Source organism: Ailuropoda melanoleuca, chromosome 2 (assembly GCF_002007445.2).
Source record: "Ailuropoda melanoleuca isolate Jingjing chromosome 2, ASM200744v2, whole genome shotgun sequence".
NCBI classification, from domain to species: Eukaryota; Metazoa; Chordata; class Mammalia; order Carnivora; family Ursidae; genus Ailuropoda; species Ailuropoda melanoleuca.
In genome coordinates, this window is record NC_048219.1 from 21,231,993 (window position 1) to 21,254,015 (window position 22,023).

The following is a 22,023-nucleotide window of genomic DNA, read 5'->3' on the forward strand; positions in this document are numbered from 1 at the left end:
GGGAATTCAGTGAAAGCGTAAACTTTAGAGGAAAAAAAAATCTACCTATACAGCACAAGGAATCATCAAGGAAGTTTGTCTATATTTGGGCTTGGGACAAAAAATTCTGAAGGACTATTATTTCTAACCTAGAATTCTATACACAGGTAAGTTATCATTCAAGAAGGGTACCTGGGTGGCTCAGTCAGTTAAGTGTCCATCTTCGGCTCAGGTCATGATCCCAGGGTCCCGGGATCTAGCCCTCTGTCGGGCTCCCTGCTCGTTGGGGAGTCTGCTTGTCCCTCTCCCTCTCCTCCTCTCCACCCCCTCCCCCCGGCTCGTGCTCTCTCTCTTGCACTTTCTCTCAAATAAATAAATAAAATCTAAAAAAAAAAAAAAAAAGAATAAGGATGGTATAAAACTTTTTTTTTTAGGGGGGCATAGGAAGAGGCAGAGAGAGAATCTTAAGCAGACTCCATGCCCAGCACAGAGCCTGATGCTAGGCTCTACCTCACAACCCTGAGATCATGACCTGGGCCAAAATCAAGAATCAGATGCTTTTTTTTTTTTTTTAAGATTTTATTTATTTGACAGAGAGAAACAGTGAGAGGGAACATAAGCAGGAGGAGCAGGAGAGGGAGAAGCAGTCTCCCCGCTGAGCTGGGAGCCCAATGTGGGGCTCGATCCCAGGACCCTGGGATCACAACCCAAGCCGAAGTCAGACGCTTAACAACTGAGCCACCCAGGTGCCCCAAGAATCAGATGCTTAACTGACTAAGCCACCCAGGTGCCCTGGAATAAAACATATCAAACATGTGAGTTCTCAAAATATTTACTTTCCATGCTCTCTCTTTAAGAAGCCAATAAAGGTTGGGTTCATTTGAAATGAGGGAGTAAACCAAAGAGGAAAACATGGGATCTAGGAACCAAGGTATCCAGCACAGGAGAGAGAAGTGAATTCCCAGAATTATGGTGAAGACAAATCCCAGTATGACAGCTCTGCAGCAGGCCTAGAGAGCAACCAGCAGGGATTTGAGGAGAGAATGGATGGTTCCTAGGAGGGTTGTCTCAAAGGGAAAAAACCTGAGAGAACGTGAGATGTTTAAATATACTAATACATTTATGTTTCTTTTAGAAAGTCTGAGTATGAAAAAAAAAAGTCTGAGGATAAATTAGTGATGGAAACACAGAAAACCAAGCAACTTTAAAAGTATGGCAACTGATACCCCCTAAGAAAACAAAACATTATATAAAAAGGAAGTAGAAACTTTGTAGGGGAGGACAGAATTGTTCTCTTTATTTGACTGACGTGGTAGTTATACCACCACAATACATTTGTCAAAACTCAGTACACTGAAAAGGGTAAATTTTACTCTATGTAACTTATACCTCAAAAAATCTAATTTTAAAAATTTACCAAACTGTACATTTAAATTAGGTGCACTTTATTGTATATAAATTAAAACTCAATAAAGTTGATTTTTAAAAAAGAAAGTATAATATTAGTTCGCTATATGGCTAAGCCCTCATGACTGATTTAATAAAAAATTAGGACATAACTATATTTGGGAGATTAAGAAAGGGGGAGGGCAGATGGGGTGATAAGTGAACCAAATCCTTATCTTTCATAGTGGAAATTCAACAGATTATTTAAAACTAAAAATCAGGGACACCTGGGTGGCTCAGTCGGTTAAGTGTCTGCCTTCTGCTCAAGTTATGATCCCAGGGTCCTAGGATCGAGTCCCGCATCAGGCTCCCTGCTCAGCGGGAAGCCTTCTCTCTCTGCCTGCTGCTCCCCCTGCTTGTGCTTGCTCTCCCTCTCTCTCTGACGAATAAATAAATAAAATCTTAAAAAAAAAACCCTAAAACTAAAAATAGTAGTATAAATGTTATTTAGAAATACTGAGGCCATTACCAGAAGGAAAAAGAAAAGAGCTAAAAGCAGTTGCCTCTGAAAAGCAAAAACCATTTATGAGTATTTTCACTGAATAAAGGAATAAATGAGGTAACATTCTAGAAAAAAAAAAATGAATGAGGAAGGATAGACAGTGCAGTGCAGGAGTCCTCTGTCCTGCATTCAGTCTTGTAGAACATTTGATTCTTTAAGTTGTAAACATTACGTACATCTACAATATACATACTAATAAAAAGAGAATGTGCAAACACAATCTGGGAATAAATTTGAAAAAGATAAATAAGATCTTATGAAGAAAATTATAAAACTTCATTGACATATATTTTAAAAGCCTGAAGTAAATGGAGAGATTCTAAGTGAATGGAAAGCAAAACTAAAACTTTAAGGAAAATATCTTTAAGACCTCATAAATGCAAGAAATTTTTTTTTTAAAGATTTTATTTATTTGACAGAGAGAGACAGCCAACGAGAGAGGGAACACAAGCAGGGGGAGTGGGAGAGGAAGAAGCAGGCTCTCAGTGGAGGAGCCTGATGTGGGGCTCCATCCCAGAATGCCGGGATCACGCCCTGAGCCGAAGGCAGACGCTTAACGACTGAGCCACCCAGGCGCCCCAAGAATTTCTAACACTAGGCCAGAAATAAAAAACCATGAAGACTGAAAAAATCAATTACATTAAAACTTACAAGCTTCTATTTCTCCTAGAGCCCAGATTGCAGCCTATAAGCATCATTCTCCAAAAAGAAACCAGAGCTTTTTTTTTTTTTTTTAAAACCACTTTGTTGAGGTATGATCGACATGTAAAAAACTATACATAAGAATACCAGGACTTAAAAAAAATTTTTTTTTAAAGATTTTATTTATTTATTTGACAGAGAGAGAGAGCACAAGCAGGTAGAGCTACAGACAGAGGGAGAGGGAGAAGCAGGCTCCCCGCTGAGAAAGGAGCCTGATATGGGGCTCAATCCCAGGACCCTGGGATCATGACCTGAGCTGAAGGCAGGCGGTTAACTCACTGACCCACCCAGGTGCCCCCAGGACTTTTTAAAATATCTGATTTCAGATCTGGATACAATGCAATATGAAGTACACATATGAAATATCAACGCAAAAAAAGTTGAAGTTGAACCTAATCAACATTCAGATGCAAATTACAGTTTTTAAGAAAATACTGGGAAAGAGAAACAAATTAAATGACACCAACAGAGAGCATCAGACACACCAGCGATGCAGGAGATTCTATAGGACACATAACCTGTTTTCTGTGATAAGTCAATGGCATAAGGAACAAGAGTGGGTGGAAGACAGACTGTTCTAGAGTAAAAGACTAAAAAGAGATAATCAAATATAATGTATGGGCCTTAAAAAATACCATTTGCATAACAAAATTAGAAAGTATCTACTAAGAAGTTCAACACAGGATGTATAGGACCTTTTTTTATAGAGAAACTTTAAACCTTATTTAAAAACAAAAAATAAGACTTAATAGAGACATATTATGCTTAAGGAATAGAAAAGACTCAGTATTATAAAATGCCAACTCTCTCAAATTAACCTGAAAATCACTGTAATTCCAGTCAAATACCAAGAAAGACTTATCATGGCTAATACTAAGATTCATATGTCAAATGGGAAGAAATAGTTAAGATGATTTTAACATAAATAGTAATGATGAGAGGTAGAGGGGAATCATCCTACTAGACAGAATTTCTATAAAGCTACAGTAATTAAAACAAGGATATTGATGAAGGAAAAAACAATGAGGCCAGTGGAAGAGAAGAGAAAGCTTAGAAATAGTCTCAGGCATACGTGGAGCTTGGTATAAGTCAGGGAGTAAAAGACAGGTTATTCAATAAATAGCTGAAATAACCAACTATTCATTTGGAAAAAAGATAAACTTAGATATTTACCTCATTTCATGTATAAATATAAATACTGATTTAAAGATCCAAATATGAAAAGCAAAATTGTAAAGCTTTTAGAGGGCAGAAGTCTATGTCATTTTAAAGAAAGATACAAAAGCACCAACCATAAAGGAAAAGACTGATCTAGTTAACCACAAAAAAAATTTAAAACTTCTGTATGCTAGAAGATACTATAACCAAAGGAAAGAGTAGTGACAAACTGGGGGAAAACTTGTAACCCATAAAACTAGCAAAAGATTAGTATACAGAATATACAGACTATACATATAAGTAAGAAAAAAAACCCAAACACAAAATAAGCACAGGATACGAATAAGAAATTCACTGAAAAGGAAAACGGCCAAAATATCCAGAAAAAAAAGTCCTCAAATTCACAAGTAATCAAGGAAATCCAAAATTAAACCAATAATGAGGTACTATTTCTTTTCTTTTTTTTTTTTTTAAGATTTTATTTATTTGACAGAGATAGAGACAGCCAGCGAGAGAGGGAACACAAACAGGGGGAGTGGGAGAGGAAGAAGCAGGCTCATAGCAGAGGAGCCTGATGTGGGGCTCGAACCCGTAACGCCGGGATCACGCCCTGAGCTGAAGGCAGACGCTTAACCGCTGTGCCACCCAGGCGCCCCTCTTTTTTTTTTTTTAAGATTTTATTTATTTGACAGAGATAGAGACAGCCAGCGAGAGAGGGAACACAAACAGGGGGAGTGGGAGAGGAAGAAGCAGGCTCATAGCAGAGGAGCCTGATGTGGGGCTCGATCCCATAACGCCGGGATCACGCCCTGAGCCGAAGGCAGAAGCCTAACCGCTGTGCCACCCAGGCGCCCCGAGGTACTGTTTCATACTCATCATATTAATGAAAATTCAAGTTTGAGAACACCAATTGTTACTGAGGGCAGGGAGAAATCAGAACTCTAATTCAAACTACTGGTGGGAATATACACTAATATGACTACTTTGAAGGGCAATTTGCCCATATCTAGTAAAGCTGGAAATGCACATACCTTATGATTCACACATCACTCCTAGGTGTCTAACTTCAAAACAAGAGGACAAAGAAATTGGTGCACGGACATATGTTACAGCACTACACACAGCGGAAGAAATGATAGCCAACTAACTGTATCACAGAAGAGGAATGGATGAACTCTTACCCAGATGCAGTCTGGAGAGACTGGCTCTGGGAGGAAAGTTTTTGCCAAGCTCATACCAGAAAGAAGAGAGGGAAGGCCTCTGTCCATTGAGTCCTTAGTCAAATCTTATTCTTCCTGGCCTCAGCTTCTTCCTCTCCAGTGGGTACAAATATTGACCTTGCCCATAACCCTGATCAATTGAAACATGTCTTCTCCTCTATCTCTAGACACCTGAGCAATGGTGAAAGAGAGAAAAACAAGAAAAAAAATCCAATCCCACAAGTGTGCTAATTGCAGTAATTATAATTTACATTCTTCAACCCTAGCTACACCCATGATGTTGCTCAGGTCTCCTTCTCAGTGTCCCTAGTCTGCTTTCTCCTATTTTCCAGTGTCAATTCTAAAGGTTCACTACTCACAGGTCCCAATCCTGTCACCTTTCTCTTCCCACATTCTCAACAGACAACTCTACCTCCTACTTCATCAAGAATAAAGGCCTCAGGAGTGAACAATTTAAATTCCTATCTTTCCTTTCTGATCTGCATTTGAGCTTTCCCTTTCCTCCTGTTTTCTCATTTCAGTGGAAGATATAGCCTTCCTCCTGCCCAAAGCTGCTCCTTCATTCCTTCTTGTCTCCTTGGGGACCGCATCCATCATTTACCTCCCTTCTTCTAAACCTCTCCACTGGCTCTTTTGCTCTTACAAAAATGTTCAAGTTGTTTCCATCTTAAAAATACCCTCAAGGTAGAAGAAACTAGTAACAGTGGTCGCTAACAGGGAAACCAGGTAGATAAGGAAGGAAGGGAAACATTTCACCATAAACATTTTTATACCTTTTGAACTCCGTGTATGTATTATTTATTATTTTAAAATATCCATGGTTGTGAGTGTCTTTCTTACCTCTTTCAGAAGGTCCTCCTCTTCTATATGTCTATTAAGTACTGATGTTTCCTTAGGCCCTCTGTATACTGTCCTTTTCTTTATTTACTCTAACATTCTTGTGGGAAAGATGGTTCACATTCATAGCAAAGTGTATTTAGTGGGCTAAATGTAGTTACACATCTTATTTCTCCTATAAACCCGTTCCTTTTTTTTTTTTTTTAATTTATTCGACAGAGATAGAGACAGCCAGCGAGAGAGGGAACACAAGCAGGGGGAGTGGGAGAGGAAGAAGCAGGCTCATAGCAGAAGAGCCTGATGTGGGGCTCGATCCCATAATGCCGGGATCACGCCCTGAGCCGAAGGCAGAGGCTTAACCGCTGTGCCACCCAGGCGCCCCTATAAACCCGTTCCTTATCTCGCAGACTCTAAATCTGTGAATGCCACCACCATCCATTCAGTTGCTCTTGCTAGAAACCTGGGAGTCATGCTTGATCCCTCCTTCTCTTTATCCCCCCACGTCTAATTAATTAGCCATAAAGTTCCAAATATTCTCCAACTTATCCCTATTACCACTGCCATTGTCTGCCATTGTCTTGGCTTGGTCCTTCATCATTTCTTACTAGGATTACTACAACAGCCGCCCAGTGGTCTCTCTGGTTCTTCTCATTCATGCAGTAATATTTCTGAAATATTACTCTGTTAATGATCCTTCAAAGTATCCCTACAGGATAAAGCATATATTCGATTTTCACCTCTATCCCAGACTGTCTAGATAGCATAGCACAGTAATTAAGAGCATAGGTTTTGAAGTGAGAGACCCAAGCTCAATCACTAACTCTTCCATTAAACTCTCCTAAGATTCAGTCCCCTTATCTATTCTTAGTAAGGTATGAAGGGGCTGGAGCGGTCTTGGCCTATGAACTCTTGAAACTAGCAAACTGATATTCATTTTAAAAATGAAGCTCTGCACTGAGAGTATGTTGGGAATAGAAACCAAATTGAGCACAACAGGGACAATCAGTGCAAAGCAAAGAGAACAGCCAGATAACACGGAGATAATGGAGCAGACGAGGAGGATCTCAAAAGAGGGGCTCTATGGCTATGAAGCTACAAAAGCTATCCTGACTTATCTTTCCCTTTAAAAATTTAGGAAAATTAAATTTGGGTAAAATTACCAATAGGAAAGGATTATAGTCAAATCCTGTACAAAGTTATTATTGGGAAAGATCGTAGTAAGGGTTAGAATAACGTCTCTACAATGAAGCACACGTCAGAAAGACATGCTCATGAAGCAGGTTAAATCTGTAGGTGAGTATTTCGAAATAACCTAAAATAAGAAAATAATAGATGTGAAAGGTCAAAATAAATCGGAATAAGAAAAAGTAGAAATTAGATGACAGAACTTAAGAAAGAATTAAAAATAAAAGAAAAAAGATCCTTTCAGAAATAACAGCTAAACTAGAAAAGACACAAAAGTGAATAAAACACAACTCAATGCATAATACCTCAAGGGAAACAGAATGTAAAAAGAGAGAAAATCCTAAAATTTAAAAAGAATTAGATAAAAAGGATTTGAGGCAAAATAAGAAGAAAAGCAACAAAAACCCAGCTTGTGCTTAAGAATCCCAAAGACTAGGGGCACCTGGGTGGCTCAGTTGGTTAAGCGTCTGCCTTCCACTCAGGCTATGATATCAGGGTCCTGGCATCAGCCCCGTGGGCTCCTTGCTCAGCGAGGAGCCTGCTTCCTGTCTCTCTCTCACTCAAATAAATAAAATCTTAAGGAAAAAAAAAAGAATCCCAAAGACTAAAACCAAAGTAATGAAATAGAACAAATACCTTAAGTTATAATTCCAGAAAACTTCTCTGAAACAATAAAAAAGACCAAAACTTCACATGAAAAGGACATACTACATATCTAGAAAATATGATTCAGATCAACAGGATATATTATGTAGTGAAACGTGAAAAGTTTAAAGAAAATAAAAACTTGGGGCGCCTAGCTGGCTCAGTCGATAGAGCATGTGACTCTTGATCCTGGGGTCACGCGTTTAAGCCTCATGTTGTGCACAGAACTTACTTAAAAAAATAAAATAGAGGTGGGACATTTGGGTGGTGCAGTCAGTTAAGTGTCCCACTCGGTTTCAGCTCAGGTCGTATCTTGGGGTCATGGGATCGAGCCCTACCTCAGGCTCTGTGCTCAGCACGAAGTCTGCTTGAGATTCTCTCTTCCTCTCCCTCTGCACCTTTCACTCATGTTCTCTCCCCCTCTAAAATAAATAAATAAATCTTAAAAAAATAAAATAAAATAAAATAAAATAAAATAAAATAAAATAAAATAAAATAAAGTAGGAGCACCTGGCTGGCTCAGTCAGTGGACCATGCAACTCTTGATCTTGGGGCTGTAAGTTTGAGCCCCACATTGGGTGTAAAGATTACTTAAAAATAAAATCTTTCGAGGCTCTTGGGTGGTTCAGACAGTTAAGTGTCTGCCTTCAGCTCAGGTCATAATCCCAGGGTCCTGGGTTTGAGCNAAAAAATAAAATCTTTAAATAAACAAAAAGAAAAACACCTTTGGGAATCCAGATAAAAAGACCAACTCACTCATAAGGGAAAGATTTTTACTTGCACTTTTTGGACAGCAACACTTTACAACAGAATCACTGAGGGAATTTAAGATATTCAAGGAAAAAATGTAGGTCAAGGATTTTATATCCATATAAATTGGCTTTGAAATATGAAGGCTGCAGCTAATCTGCTGAGCATGGATATCATGAAGACTTCCTAAGGAATCTACTAGAAATAAGCCTCAGGTAGCCAAAAGACTGGAGGACTATGGCCTTGTGGCAGTGATCGTTAACAGCTACTTCATCACAAAAAGAGACAATTAAAAACGTATGTGCCTCCAGATAGAAGAACACACCATCACCTATGAAAGTCTTGTCCCTAAGTTCAAAATCTGAATTTAATGGAGCTTCTAGGTCCAACTACCAATACCAATATAAAGAGAGGGATATTTATTAAACAACAACACAGGGTCGCAATCAACAAAATGCAGACTGTGGGAGGGAAAGTGTATAAGAAAATGAATGGCCCAACTTCTCCAACAAATAAATTATAAGAAAGAGAACAGACGAAGGGAAAATCTGTATGTTAAGAGACATTTCAAACAATTTTAAGGTATAGTCCTCATTTGCCTCCTGATTTAAATAAACACACTACAAAACATTTTAAAATTCTATTTATGAGGCAACTAGAAACTCATACACTGATTGGACATTTGATAATAAAGAATTATTAATCTGTTTTTTTAGGTGTTATAATGGCCTTATAGCTTTATTTTTATTTTTTAAAGAGCTCTCATCTTACGAATATATTCTGAAATACTTACAGATGAAATAATACGATTTCTAAGATTTATTTCAAAAGAACATGAAAGGGAGCAAGATGGGTGGAGATATAGATGAAATAAGATTTGTCATGGGTTGGGGCGCCTGGGTGGCACAACGGTTGGGCGTCTGCCTTCGGCTCAGGGCGTGATCCCGGAGTTGTGGGATCGAGCCCCACGTCAGGCTCTTCCGCTGTGAGCCTGCTTCTTCCTCTCCCACTCCCCCTGCTTGTGTTCCCTCTCTCACTGGCTGTCTATCTCTGTCGAATAAATAAATAAAATCTTTAAAAAAAAAAAAAAAAAGATTTGTCATGGGTTGATAACTATTGAAGTTGGGTGACAGATACGTGGGCAATGTTCTATTTCTGTACATGTTTGAAGTTTTCCCTAATAAAAAGTGAAAAAAACCCCAAAACTATGGTCCATAATTGGTATTTAATAAATTAAGCGATTATAATCATTATTATACTCTCAATACATATTTGCTAAATGAATGAGTTCAGACATAGATAATACTGAATCATTCATCAACAAATATGAAACACTATTGTGGAGAAGATTGAAAATCTAAGAACTTTCAGGTTATCAACACCAGTTATAAGAATGGAGCTCACTCACCCAGGGCGTGGGAGAATGAATGAGCCAATAATCTCTCTTGAAAAGTCAGGGAAAGAGGATGGGCAGCTGAAATAAAAAGTGAGAAGCCAGTAAGTCAGCAAAAATTGTTGCATGAGATAAGGCAAAATGAAGTAGAAAACAGTGCAAGGAGAAGAAAACCAAATGAAATATGTACGCTAGTTGAAAAAACACATAGCAAATATGATGTCCAGCTTCAATACCCTATAAGCACACATGATGGAAGTTTCCACATATAAACAGAAGTGTAATATATTTAGCAAATACAATGTAGATGAAAAAGATTATAAATTAAAATAGTGAAATATATTTTAAACAAAAAAGCCAAATAAAGCTAATATACTATTGTGGTCTTTCTCTAAAAAAGCAGAAGCCACATGGAATAACCTCACAGTAATATTTGGGGAACTCAACCTGGACGAAGTGGGTAAAGATAAAAGAACCGAAAGCTCATAAACCCCCAAATTTCAAAGGGAATCTTACCTAAAGTCTAACTTAAAACAGACCAAAATAGTCCCCAAATGTTTAGGAAGCTGGTTTGTGGGCACCAGGTAAGATAAATAAATTGGCTCAAAGGGGCACTGCTTTTAGACCATGGCACAGCCTGGGGGTACAACTTTCTACATTAGAGAGGTACCTGACACCGCTCAGCAAACACCAACAAACTGCATTCTCAGGCTGTTTCACTTCCCTCAATTGTTTATATGTTTTTCCATTACCTTTCCTACAAGTTTACGTTGATCCCAACCCAACGGTTCTGAATTTTGGTTTAGCTCAGGTTTTACTTTGATCTTAACGGCTATTTAGGAGTCTACTAAGTTCCTCCACAGGTTAGCTTTGTTGCCTCTGATCCAGGTTGGAATGCAAGTTGATGCGAAGCCAGGATATCAGGAGCCACTGGTATAGGAGAAACCAAGTAGGGAGAGCAAAGACAGCAGAGACCTGCTAGCCCAAGTCACAGCTGGAGAAGAAGGCACAGAGGCAGGATTATATGTAAAAGGTGCTGTGATGTAAATGATGTAAAAACAAAGTGATATGTAAAGGAGGAAAAGAAATGAGACTGTGCAGAAAGACTTAATGAGGACTCTTTCTTCAGGTTCTAAAATAAGGATTCAATGGTCAAAACCATAAGAAGCAGCAGTAACTTGGGAGTAAAATGTCCTATTGGCAGTTACATTACTTGCTTCCACATGCTCACTTCTATTTATACTTGTCACTATTACTTCCCAAGCCCCTAAGAGTTACTCAAGTCTCACATGAGACTTCTAGAATCTCCAGTCCCAGGTAGGGTAAAAATAACATTTCTAAGATTTAGACACTAGGGAGCAAAGAGATGATACCGCCATCCTTAACGTTTAGACCATAGCTAAAACAGCCCCTGGGAAGCCCACTAAACACCCTAAGCTACTTGGCAAACCTAGCGTCTGTTCCTATGAAAGACCAGAATGAAATTATCATTTCATTTTCTTAGTGAGATTCCCCATATCTTTTCTAAGGAAATAAGCAGGTACAGTCCAGAAAGTAGCACAACCAACATTATGGTATTGGAAATCTCCTCTCCAGTCAGAAACACCAAACCCTACTTGGATGGAAGCATAGGGAAACAAAAAGAGGCCAAAAGTGAACGGAAATGCCTATAATACATTGCACTGGAAGTTCTGGCCAGGGCAACAGACAATTTAAAAAAAAAAGCATAAAGATTAAAAAGGAAGATGTAATACTGTTTTTATTTATAAGCAACATGATGATGTAAAATCCTAAACAATCTACGATTTGACAAGGTCAATCTTCAAAAAACAATTTTATGTCTATATACAAGCAACAAGCAATTGAAAAATAGAGTAAAAAGCACCAGTTAGAAGATCAGTAAAAACATTTACCTAGGAAAAATTTACCAAGAGATGTTCAAACTTCTACACTGAAAATTATAAAACACTGTTGAGAGAAATTAAAAGAAACCTAAATAGATGTTCAAGATTGGAAGAATCAATATTAAGATAGCAATTCTCCCCAAACTAATCTATAGATTCAGTTCAATTCCTACTATAAAGCTAAAATAATCAAGACATTATTCAATGTAGTATTGAAGTAAAGACAGACAAATAGACCAAGGAAACAAAATACAGAAAACAGAAACAGACCACACATGTATGGTCAGTTGATTTTCAATGAAGGCACTAGTGCAATCCCATGGGGAAAGTAAAGTCTTTTTAAAAAATGGTGTTGGGGGGCGCCTGGGTGGCACAGCGGTTAAGCGTCTGCCTTCGGCTCAGGGTGTGATCCCGGCGTTATGGGATCGAGCCCCACATCAGGCTCCTCCGCTATGAGCCTGCTTCTTCCTCTCCCACTCCCCCTGCTTGTGTTCCCTCTCTCACTGGCTGTCTCTATCTCTGTCAAATGAATAAATAAAATCTTTAAAAAAAAATGGTGTTGGAACAAATATTCAGGCAGAAAAAAGGTAAATTTTATCCCTACCTCACAACATATACAAAACTAATCAAGATGGGGTAGACATCTAAACATAAAAGCTAAACATTTTAGAAGTAAATATAAAAGAGTATCTTTATTGGGGCACCTGGATGGCTCAGCTGATTAAGTGTATGACTTGGTTTTGGCTCAGGTTATGATCGCAGGGTCATGAGATTGAGGCCCGTGTGAGGCTCCACACTCAGAAGGAAGTCTGCTTGGGATTCCCTCCCTCTCCCTCTGTTCCTCCCCCCGCTCACATGCTCCCACTCTCTCTAATAAATAAATCTTTAAAAAAAAAAATCTTCACAAGCTTGGGATAGGCAAAGATTTCTTGACACAAAACATATATTAACCATAAAAGAGAAAAAGCAGTAATCTGAATTTCATCAACATTGAAAACTTCTGGTCATGAAAACACATCATTAAGAAAGTAAAAAGGCAAGCTACAGACTGGCAGAAGATATTCACAACACATATCTGACAAAAGACTTACATCTAGAATACATAAGGAATTTCTATCATCAATAATAAAAAGGTAAACAACTCAATTTAAAAATAAGCAAATGCTTTGAACACTCCATAAAGATAAACAAATGGCCAATAACCACATGGAAAAGTGGTTAGCAACATTATTATCAGAGAAATGCAAATTAAAACCATGAGCTACTACTACATATATATCCACTAGAATGCTTAAAATGTAAAGGATTGACAATACCAAATGCTGATGAAGATGTGAAGCAAATGCAACCCTTACACACTGTTGATGGAAATATAAAATGGTAGAACCACTTGGAAAACTATATGGCAATTTCTAATATAGTAAACCCTACAACCTAGAATATTTTCACAAAAAGACTTGCAGAACAATGTTAGTACTTTATTCACGATATCTCAAAATTAGAAACAACCCAAATGACCATCAACAGGGTAATGAGTGAAAAGTGGTATATTTTTTCAATGGAATAAAAAAAAAAACCTAGTTATATCTGCAATAATATGAATGAGTCTGAAAAATATTATGTTAAACCAAAGAAACCAGAATAGAATTGTATCATTCCATTTATATCTAGTTCATGAACAAGCAAAGTTAACGTATGAATTGACCCGGGGGGAGGGGTGCCGGGAAGTTGAGGTGGGGGGGCTTACTAAAAAGAAGTACAAAGGAACTTTCAGAGGTAATGGAAATGTTCTTGATTTGGGTAATAGTATTCAGAGTGTATGTATCTGTCAAAACTCACTGAACTGTATACTTAATATCTTTGTATTTTACTGTGTATAATTATTCCCCAATATAAGTGGGATGGAGAGAAAGGCCATATACATTTCTGCATTAACTTTTTTCTTTAGTGCATAGGAAGGTTGAAAATATTAATACATCTGTTTGCAGTCACCAGAAATACCAGGAGAGTCTGCTCCCCAATTCAAGTAAGATGGCAACATCATACAGATTGAATTTTTTCCAAAGGACATCAATTTAAAAACAGTTTACAGTAGGTATTTCTCAGTTCATAGGCCATAGGCAGTAGGGAGTCTGTGCCCTCATATCCATATGCTCCTGTTAGTATCTAATCAAAGTAGACAAAAAGGTCAAATGTTACCATGCTGTAGGGGTTAGGGTCTGGAATTTTTGAAAATTTCTTTGTACTTCTTTCCAGCCAATCTGTCATCTGCAGAGTCAACCACTGCTCTGATTTTTATCACTATAGATTAAATTTTGCTTGTTCATGGGGGCACCTGGGTAGCTCAGTCGGTTAAGCATCCAGTTCTTGATTTTGGCTCGGGTAGATCTCAGGGTTGTGGGACTGAGCCCTGAGTCTGGCTCCACGTTGAGCATGGAGCCTGCCTGGGATTCTCTCTCTCCCTCTCCCCACCCCACCCCCTGCACACCCACCACGCACTCTCTCTAAAAATAAAGAAATACATTTTGCTTGCTCATGAACTTCATTTAAATGGAATCTTTAAAAGCACATTTGAAGTATATCTTTTTTGGGGCTCCTGGGTGGCTCAGTCGGTTAAGCATTTGCCTTCTGCTCAGGTCATGAACCAAGGGTCCTGGGATTGAGCCTCATGTCGGGCTCCCTGCTCAGTGGGTAGTCCACTTTTTCCTCTCCCTCTGACCCATCCCCCCCACTCGTGCTCTCGCTCGTGCTCTCTCTCTCAAATGAATAAGTAAAAAATCTTTTTTAAAAAAAGTATATCTTTCAGGGCGCCTGGGTGGCGCAGTTGTTAAGCGTCTGCCTTCGGCTCAGGGCGTGAGCCCAGCGTTCTGGGATCGAGCCCCGCATCAGGCTCCTCTGCTGGGAGCCTGCTTCCTCCTCTCCCACTCCCCCTGCTTGTGTTCCCTCTCTCACTGGCTGTCTCTCTGTCAAATAAATAAATAAAATCTTAAAAAAAAAAAAAAAGTATATCTTTTTTATAAAGATGTACAATTACGTAAAAATATTGGAAACCAGCGACTGTGACAATTAAATGTCTAAATCTTCATTAATAATGAAAATAGGGGTGCCTGTCTAACTCAGTCAGAGGAGCATGTGACTCTTGATCTTTGAGCCCCATGTTAGGTGTAAAAATCACTTAAATAAATATATAAACCTAAAAAAATAATAAAAATAAAAAGCAGTTGAAGAGTACATGGGCAACAAAATATGTGATGCAAGAATATATTTTCAAAAAAGCATTATAAACTATAATGCGATTGGGAAACATACGATGATATTTATCTTCAATAAACAATAAAAAGCAAGAAATAGTTTCTCACCTTAAGTTTTGGATATATTTGGCGCAGAGAATCTGCAGTCCCCTTGTCAGCTTCATCAGGAATACACACAATATCTAGCTTCATTTTCATCTTGAATTCTGCAGATAGAGCCTTTTGGACATCCCTGGTTGTAATGACAATGACTTCTACAGCACAAAAGGGAAAAAGAAGGAAAAACACAAAAACTCTCATTCGTTTAGACAGTGGTTTCACTATTTCAATTAGATTTGGTCTGTTTCTAGATTTAATAATAACAGCTAATATTACTGAGCCTTTTCAATGTATTTACAGGCAGTCTCTCAATTCTTACAACAATCTCATTTACAAATGAGGAAACCTGGACTAGAAGATATTAAGTGACTTTGTTCAGGGTCACACAACTAGTAAGCAGCGGACTTCAGATAAAACTCAAGTCTGACTTTAATATATTACCTGCCACTTCTTGATGTAAAGAACTCAGAAGAACATTCATCAAAGCAGATACAAATGGGATCACATTTTAAATCTTCATTCACTACAAAGGAAGAGCTATCACCACTTGCCACCAGGTAGCCACGAGTGCTTCACTGAGGATCACAGTGAACACTACTAAGAAGCAATTTCCATGTAACAGATGTCTTCATTTTATCTATATAGCTGGTAACCAATGACAGAAAACTGGGGATCTTTGTTATGGATCTTTGGTAGGATAATGCAATTCACTGCAACATAACATGTGTTGCTGATGTCCGAAGATCAGATTTTAGCATTTCAATTTCCACTCGTTTCATGATAGTGTTCCAGCTTACAATTCTCTCTCCCTTTCACTGTAATCATACTTTCCTATTTTCTTCCCTTCTCTTCTTTCTTCCTCTTTCTTTCTTTTCCAAATCATTTAACTTTCCTTCCTTCCTTCTCTCATCTTTCTTTCATTTCCCACTTTGCTTTTAGTAGCCAACTCATTCAACCAATAAATACAAATACATTTAATAAGTAAAGGAAAAATAGGCACTGAGAAGTCAGAAATGAACTCAACATGGTTCCTATTCTTAAGAAACTTAACATGGAGAAATTAAGGAGAAATGACTAAGGAAGGCTTCCTGGAAGGGATGGCCTTTGAGATAGGTCAAGATAAATTCAAGACCACCAAAAATTTATTTAGTACACACTCTATGCAAATGCTGTTGTTACAAAGGTGAATGAGATACAGTACCTGCTCTCAGATCAGTCTTCCATGCCACTAATTATAGCATAAAACAGGCCTTGGTTGGTACTGAGATAGAAAAACAAAGTGTGATGGAACCATAGAGGACAGGGTGATTGATGCTGTTTGGAATTTCAAAGAGAAGATAACTTTTTTTTTTTTTTTAAGATTTTATTTATTTATTTGACAGAGAGAGACAGCCAGCGAGAGAGGGAACACAAGCAGGGGGAGTGGGAGAGGAGGAAGCAGGCTCTCAGTGGAGGAGCCTGACGTGGGGCTCGATCACAGAACGCCAGGATCACGCCCTGAGCCAAAGGCAGACGCTTAACGACTGCGCCACCCAGGCGCCCCAGAAGATAACATTTTGGAGAGGACATTTTGTTTTATTATTTTATTTTTTTGGAGAGAACATTTTAGGTAGAGTGGATAGAGTGAAGGGAATAACTGCAAATATGGGACAGTCTAATAACTGGACTAAGACTCTTATGTGTGAAGAGAAAGAAAAATGCTAAGCAGGGCTACATTAACTTCTCTAAACTCATGAACAATATGAAGAAAGTGAAAACAGACTTTGCTCTTAAACTCCAGAATCCTGTGTTTAGGAGGCACTCATCAATTTCTGAGTGAGCCTTAGTGAGAAGAAATTTCCTACACAACGGGTATTAAATATACCATAAAAGGGGGGCGCCTGGATGGCACAGCGGTTGAGCGTCTGCCTTTGGCTCAGGGCGTGATCCCGGCATTATGGGGTCGAGCCCCACATCGGGCTCCTCTGCTGTGAGCCTGCTTCTTCCTCTCCCACTCCCCCTGCTTGTGTTCCCTCTCTCGCTGGCTGTCTCTATCTCTGTCAAATAAATAAATAAAATCTTAAAAAAAAAAAAAAAAGATATAGCAAAAGGGGGCGCCTGGGTGGCTCAGTTGGTTAAGTGTCTGCCTTCGGCTCAGGTCATGATCCCGGGGTTCTGGGATCGAGCCCCACACCGGGCTCCCTGCTCAGCAGGAAGCTTGCTTCTCCCTTTCACAATCCCATGCTTGTGTTCCCTCTCTCACTGTCTCGCTCCGTCAAATAAATAAATAAAATCTTTATATAAAAAAAAAGATATAGCAAAAGGAAAAAGGAAAAAAGTTACTGATGACAAATCCACAAGGGGTTATTAAAGGATAGTATGATATTTTAAAATGATTAAAAAGAAAATCTTTTGGGGCACCTGGCTGGCTCAGTTGGTAGAGCATGTGACTCTTGATCTCAGGGTTGTGAGTTTAAGCTCCACGCTGGGGTATAGAGATTACTTAAAAATCAAATCAAATCAAATAAATAATAAGAAGAAAATCTTTTTTTTTTTATTTGATTTATTTATTTGACAGAGAGGCAGCCAGCGAGAGAGGGAACACAAGCAGGGGGAGTGGGAGAGGAAGAAGCAGGCTCCCAGCGGAGGACCCTCATATGGGGCTCGATCCCAGGTCTCTGGGATCACGCCCTGAGCCGAAGGCAGACGCTTAACGACTGAGCCACCCAGGTGCCCCAGAAGAAAATCTTTTCTAAAACATCTCTTAACATCAATGTCATGTAGACCACTACATAGATCTGCTCATGGGTCTGTCTCAGGAAGGCAATTCTTATAGTCGAATCAACACTGGAACACAAGACAGTGCCCCAGGATCTGACACCACTTCCATGTGGCACTCGGATTTGCTATATCTAACTATAGGACACCTCAAACTCATTGTGGCCAAAGCTGAACTCATTATATTCATTCAAACCTGTTTCTTGACTCATAATACCTTTCCTAGTTACTTGTATTACCATCTAGTCACCTAGTCACCCAAGCAAAAGTAGAAGGAACTCTTCTCTCTTTTTCCACTATCCCTCCCCATTAATCATCAACTTTCTCAAATGTTCCTTCTTGTCCATCCTTAGTGCTACTTCTTTAGTTCAGGTCCTCTTCATTGCTGGTGTGGACTTCTGTATCAATTTCCCAATTCATCTCCCTGCTTGTAGTCTTGACTCCCTCAAATCCATTCTTTATACAGTTTCCAAAGCAATATTTCTAAAATGTGCAACTAAGTTGTCGAATTTATTACCCTAAAGTTGTTCATAATATTTACTTACTACCTTTTTAATGTCTGTAGGATCTGTAGTGATGTCCCCTCTATTTACATTTGTATCTAGACTATAAGGTCCTAGAAATCAGGACCTGAGTTTTCTTTTTAATACTGTGCCCCTTAATATATGAACATATTACTGGGTACATATAGATTCACAGTAAGTATTGACTATGAGGTACTAACTTGGATTCCCATTGTGCTCTGATATCCTTACAGGGTTCATCTTGGATCATCATGGAGAGCAGCTGTAACACAGTAATAGGGCTGTCTTCTCAACCTTTTTACACAGCAACAGAGTACTCTTATGTTCTTAATTTACAGAGGCCACTATCCAGTCAATGCTGAGTCCTGGTGTTCTCTCATTCAACCTCTCACCCTCATAAAGCTGACAAATCATTGGGATCAAACATCCCTAAAGTTTTATGAGTATATTTAATTGTCATAGCTCACCTTCAAATCCAACACGCTCAAGCAGGTTCAATGGGTACCAAATTAAAGGTTTGTTCCCAACTGGAAGCAGAGGTTTGGGAATGCTGGAAGTCAGGTCTGTCATCCGAGATCCCCCTCCAACTGCCATCACTACTGCTTGAAATTCCATTTTCACAAACTGCTGCCACAGAAAAAAACAATTAACAGAAAAAAAAGTAATAAAATTCAAAGCACACACAGTACTAACTCTATTTCTAGTTAGGTTATTGATACTCAGGTTGAATGTGTCACTTCCAACTCCAATAACCACAGTAAGAATGTTTCCTTAGCTACAGTATAAACATCACCTTTATTATATTTTTTGACTCACCAATATATACTCTCAGCTCCAGCCAGGGGAGTTGGGCTGAAGGAGGCATATGAGTTAAAAGAAACCTGGCCCTTTCCCTTGAGGTGCTCACATTTAAGTGGAGAAGACAAATTCAGTAAATTACAATATACTATTATTAGTGCCATAGCAGGGATATATCCAAGATGCAGTAAGCATATAGTGAAGGTAACACCTAAGTCTTCCTAGAAAAGACAGGAAAAGTTTTATAGGAAGGTAATATTTGAGCTGACTCTTGAAGGAGTAAGAGTTTACCAAGTGGGGTGTGTGTGTGTGTGTGTGTGTGCATGCGCGCGCACATGCACACATTGGAATATTACTCAGCCATAAAAAAGAATGAAATCTTGCCATTTACGACATGTATGGAACTAGACGGTATTATGCTAAGCAAAATAAGCAGTCGGAGAAAGACAAATACTGTCTGATTTCACTCATATGTGGAATTTAAGAAGCAAAACATGAACATAGGGGAAGGGAGAGAAAAATGAAAGATGAAAACAGACAGGGAGGCAAACCGTAAGACACTCTTAACTCTAGGAAACAAACTGAGGGTTGCTGGAGTGGAGGTAGGTGGGGGGATGGGGTAATTGGGTGATGGGCACTAAGGAGGGAACTTGAAGTTATGAACACTGGGTGTTAAATGCAACTGATGAACCACTAAATTCTACCCCTGAAACTAATAATACAGTATATGTTACCTAAATTGAATTTAAATAAAAAATTTTTTAAAAAGTTTACCAAGTGGGTTCCTGATACGAGTTATTTCTTGAAAAAATTTGAAAACTTCTGACTAGAATTAACAGCATAAATACAAGCATATTAGCTCCCTGAAAAGTATAAAATGACTTAAGCTGCCTCTAAGAACTCAGCCATCTTCTCCCATCTTCTCATTATCCCCAACTATGAAAGATAGTGCTATAAACACAAATCTAGGCTCACATCTGAACCTAGATTTGCAGAGCCCAGTGGTATAAACAAATCAGATAAATTCCTTTTTCTAAATTCAAGGTAATAAATCTTTCTGACCTTCAAAAGAATCTCTTTACATCAGCTACCACAGAAAAGGTGCATAGTAAAAGGTCATAAATCCTTACTGATTTAAAATAAAAGTATTTCTTGATTTACAACAAATGATATAACTTTTAAATACAAGTGTGAAATGTCATGTTCAGAAAAAAATTATTTGACACCAAATTGGTAAATAATGTTGCACCTTTACCCGTAATTATGATCAGTCCTAGGCTCCTCATCAATATTTAAACTGCAGCACTTAAGCCCAGTACACCCAAGGCACAAAGCGAAGACTCCTGCATATCATGTACAACTTAAAGATAAAGTAATTTTGGGCGCCTGGGTGGCTCAGTCTGTTAACCATTTGCCTTCAGTTTAGGTCATGATCCCAGGGTCCTGGGATCCAGCCCCTCGGTCGTGCTCCCTGCTCAGCTGGGAGCCTGTTTTTCCCTCTCCTTCTGCTGCTTTCTCTCTCAAATAAATTGTTTTTTTTTTTTAAATACCGTAATTTCAATTCCAGCAAGCATTGCCTCCGATTGGAATTTAACTTCAATTTGGCCACCACTATATAATTCTTATCACATCTGGTGTTATTATGAGAAGAGCATTGGCGCTTTCGGAGTCAAAAGACCTGAGTTTGAGTTCCGGTTCTACCACTTACAGGTAAGGTGACCAGAGGCCTGACATTTAAAATTCTACGCGTCTTCAGTTCCTAGAAGGGAAGCTGGTACTTAAGCTCACAGACCCTGAAGCCGACTGCCAAATGCCTCAATGCCACTGCCACAACTCTGGGTGATGGGAATCACGGCAAGGGCAACGAGTCTCGTTAGGCTCCTAAGCTTTAGAGGGTGGTGTTCATGGCATCTCAGACATGCTTCCATCATAGCAGCTATTGCCTTCTCCCTTTGTAAATTGGTAAGATAAAACACTAACATAATTGGTCTCTCATCTGGATCTTATTGTATTTCTATTTGATTGCCTTGCCCCCAAACAACTAAAAATAGGCAGAATAAATAAATGAAGGGCTAAAGTGGAAAGAGTTCAGGCACGGTGTTAAGAGTATCCGGTTCTCACTCGCTGTGACTTCAAGCAGATGCTCCCCTCCCCGAAACTGCTCTCCATCTGTTGCACAAGGTGGTTGGTTCAGATTCTCCCCCAGCTCCCTTCTAATTCGGCCACTTCGCTGCCTGGCCGGGTTGGGCAGGGACTCGAGCTGGCGACCCTGGGGCTCTGCACCCAAGCCCACCCCATCAGGCCTTCCTCGGCCGGGATCAAGGAGCCTGATTCTCCCACATGAAGCGGGGCCCCGTGGCCCCCACCGCGGTGCTCACTCCCAACAACCAGTTCGTAAGGGGCCTGGCAGCGCAAAAGCCGCAGCTTTACCTCTCAACTCCCGGCGCGCCACAGCAGCTCCCAGCGCTCCCCACGCCGCCTCAGACTGACAGCCCAAAGGCGCAGGCGCGCGATGGCCGAGCAGATCGATGGAACGCGCAGGGCAGGCCCTTGGAGAAGAGACGAGCGCCGAGCTAATAGATTGCGCACGGAAAGCGTGCGTGCTTCCGGGGGGGGGGGTGGTCTCTTTCCTTTCGTTCATTCACAAATCATCAACGCCCGTTGAGTGTCCTTCCTAATGCTGGACTCCTGGAATCAACATGGTAACAAGTCACGGTCTCTCGCTTCAAGAAGTTCTCGTTCTACGACCTGCCCCCGACTACCACTCTGTGAAAAGAGCTCATTGGGAGCCGCAGTTTTGGGCTAGCCCGTGGACAAATGTCTAAACGCCCGTGCAGGCCAGGGATTGCCAAGTCTTCCTAGGTCTGATGTCT

General features: G+C 39.5%; 1 protein-coding gene across 2 annotated transcripts in view; it reads right to left on the minus strand.

Annotated features, from left to right (window-relative positions):
* EIF2B3 (eukaryotic translation initiation factor 2B subunit gamma) overlaps positions 1–21,731 on the minus strand; it is a 124,711-nt gene extending 102,980 nt beyond the window's left edge. Inside the window, exons 1-3 of one of the 2 annotated variants that reach the window (XM_034651399.1) lie at positions 21,581–21,731; positions 18,820–18,979; positions 15,081–15,226 (exon numbers count right to left, since the gene is read on the minus strand). In XM_034651399.1, coding sequence (XP_034507290.1) covers positions 15,081–15,226; positions 18,820–18,967 — 294 coding nt within the window. In that variant the 5' untranslated portion in view covers positions 18,968–18,979; positions 21,581–21,731. The remainder of the gene's footprint in view (positions 1–15,080; positions 15,227–18,819; positions 18,980–21,580) is intronic. The other variant, XM_034651392.1, reaches the window with a different exon arrangement.
* Between the last annotated feature and the right edge of the window lie 292 nt (positions 21,732–22,023).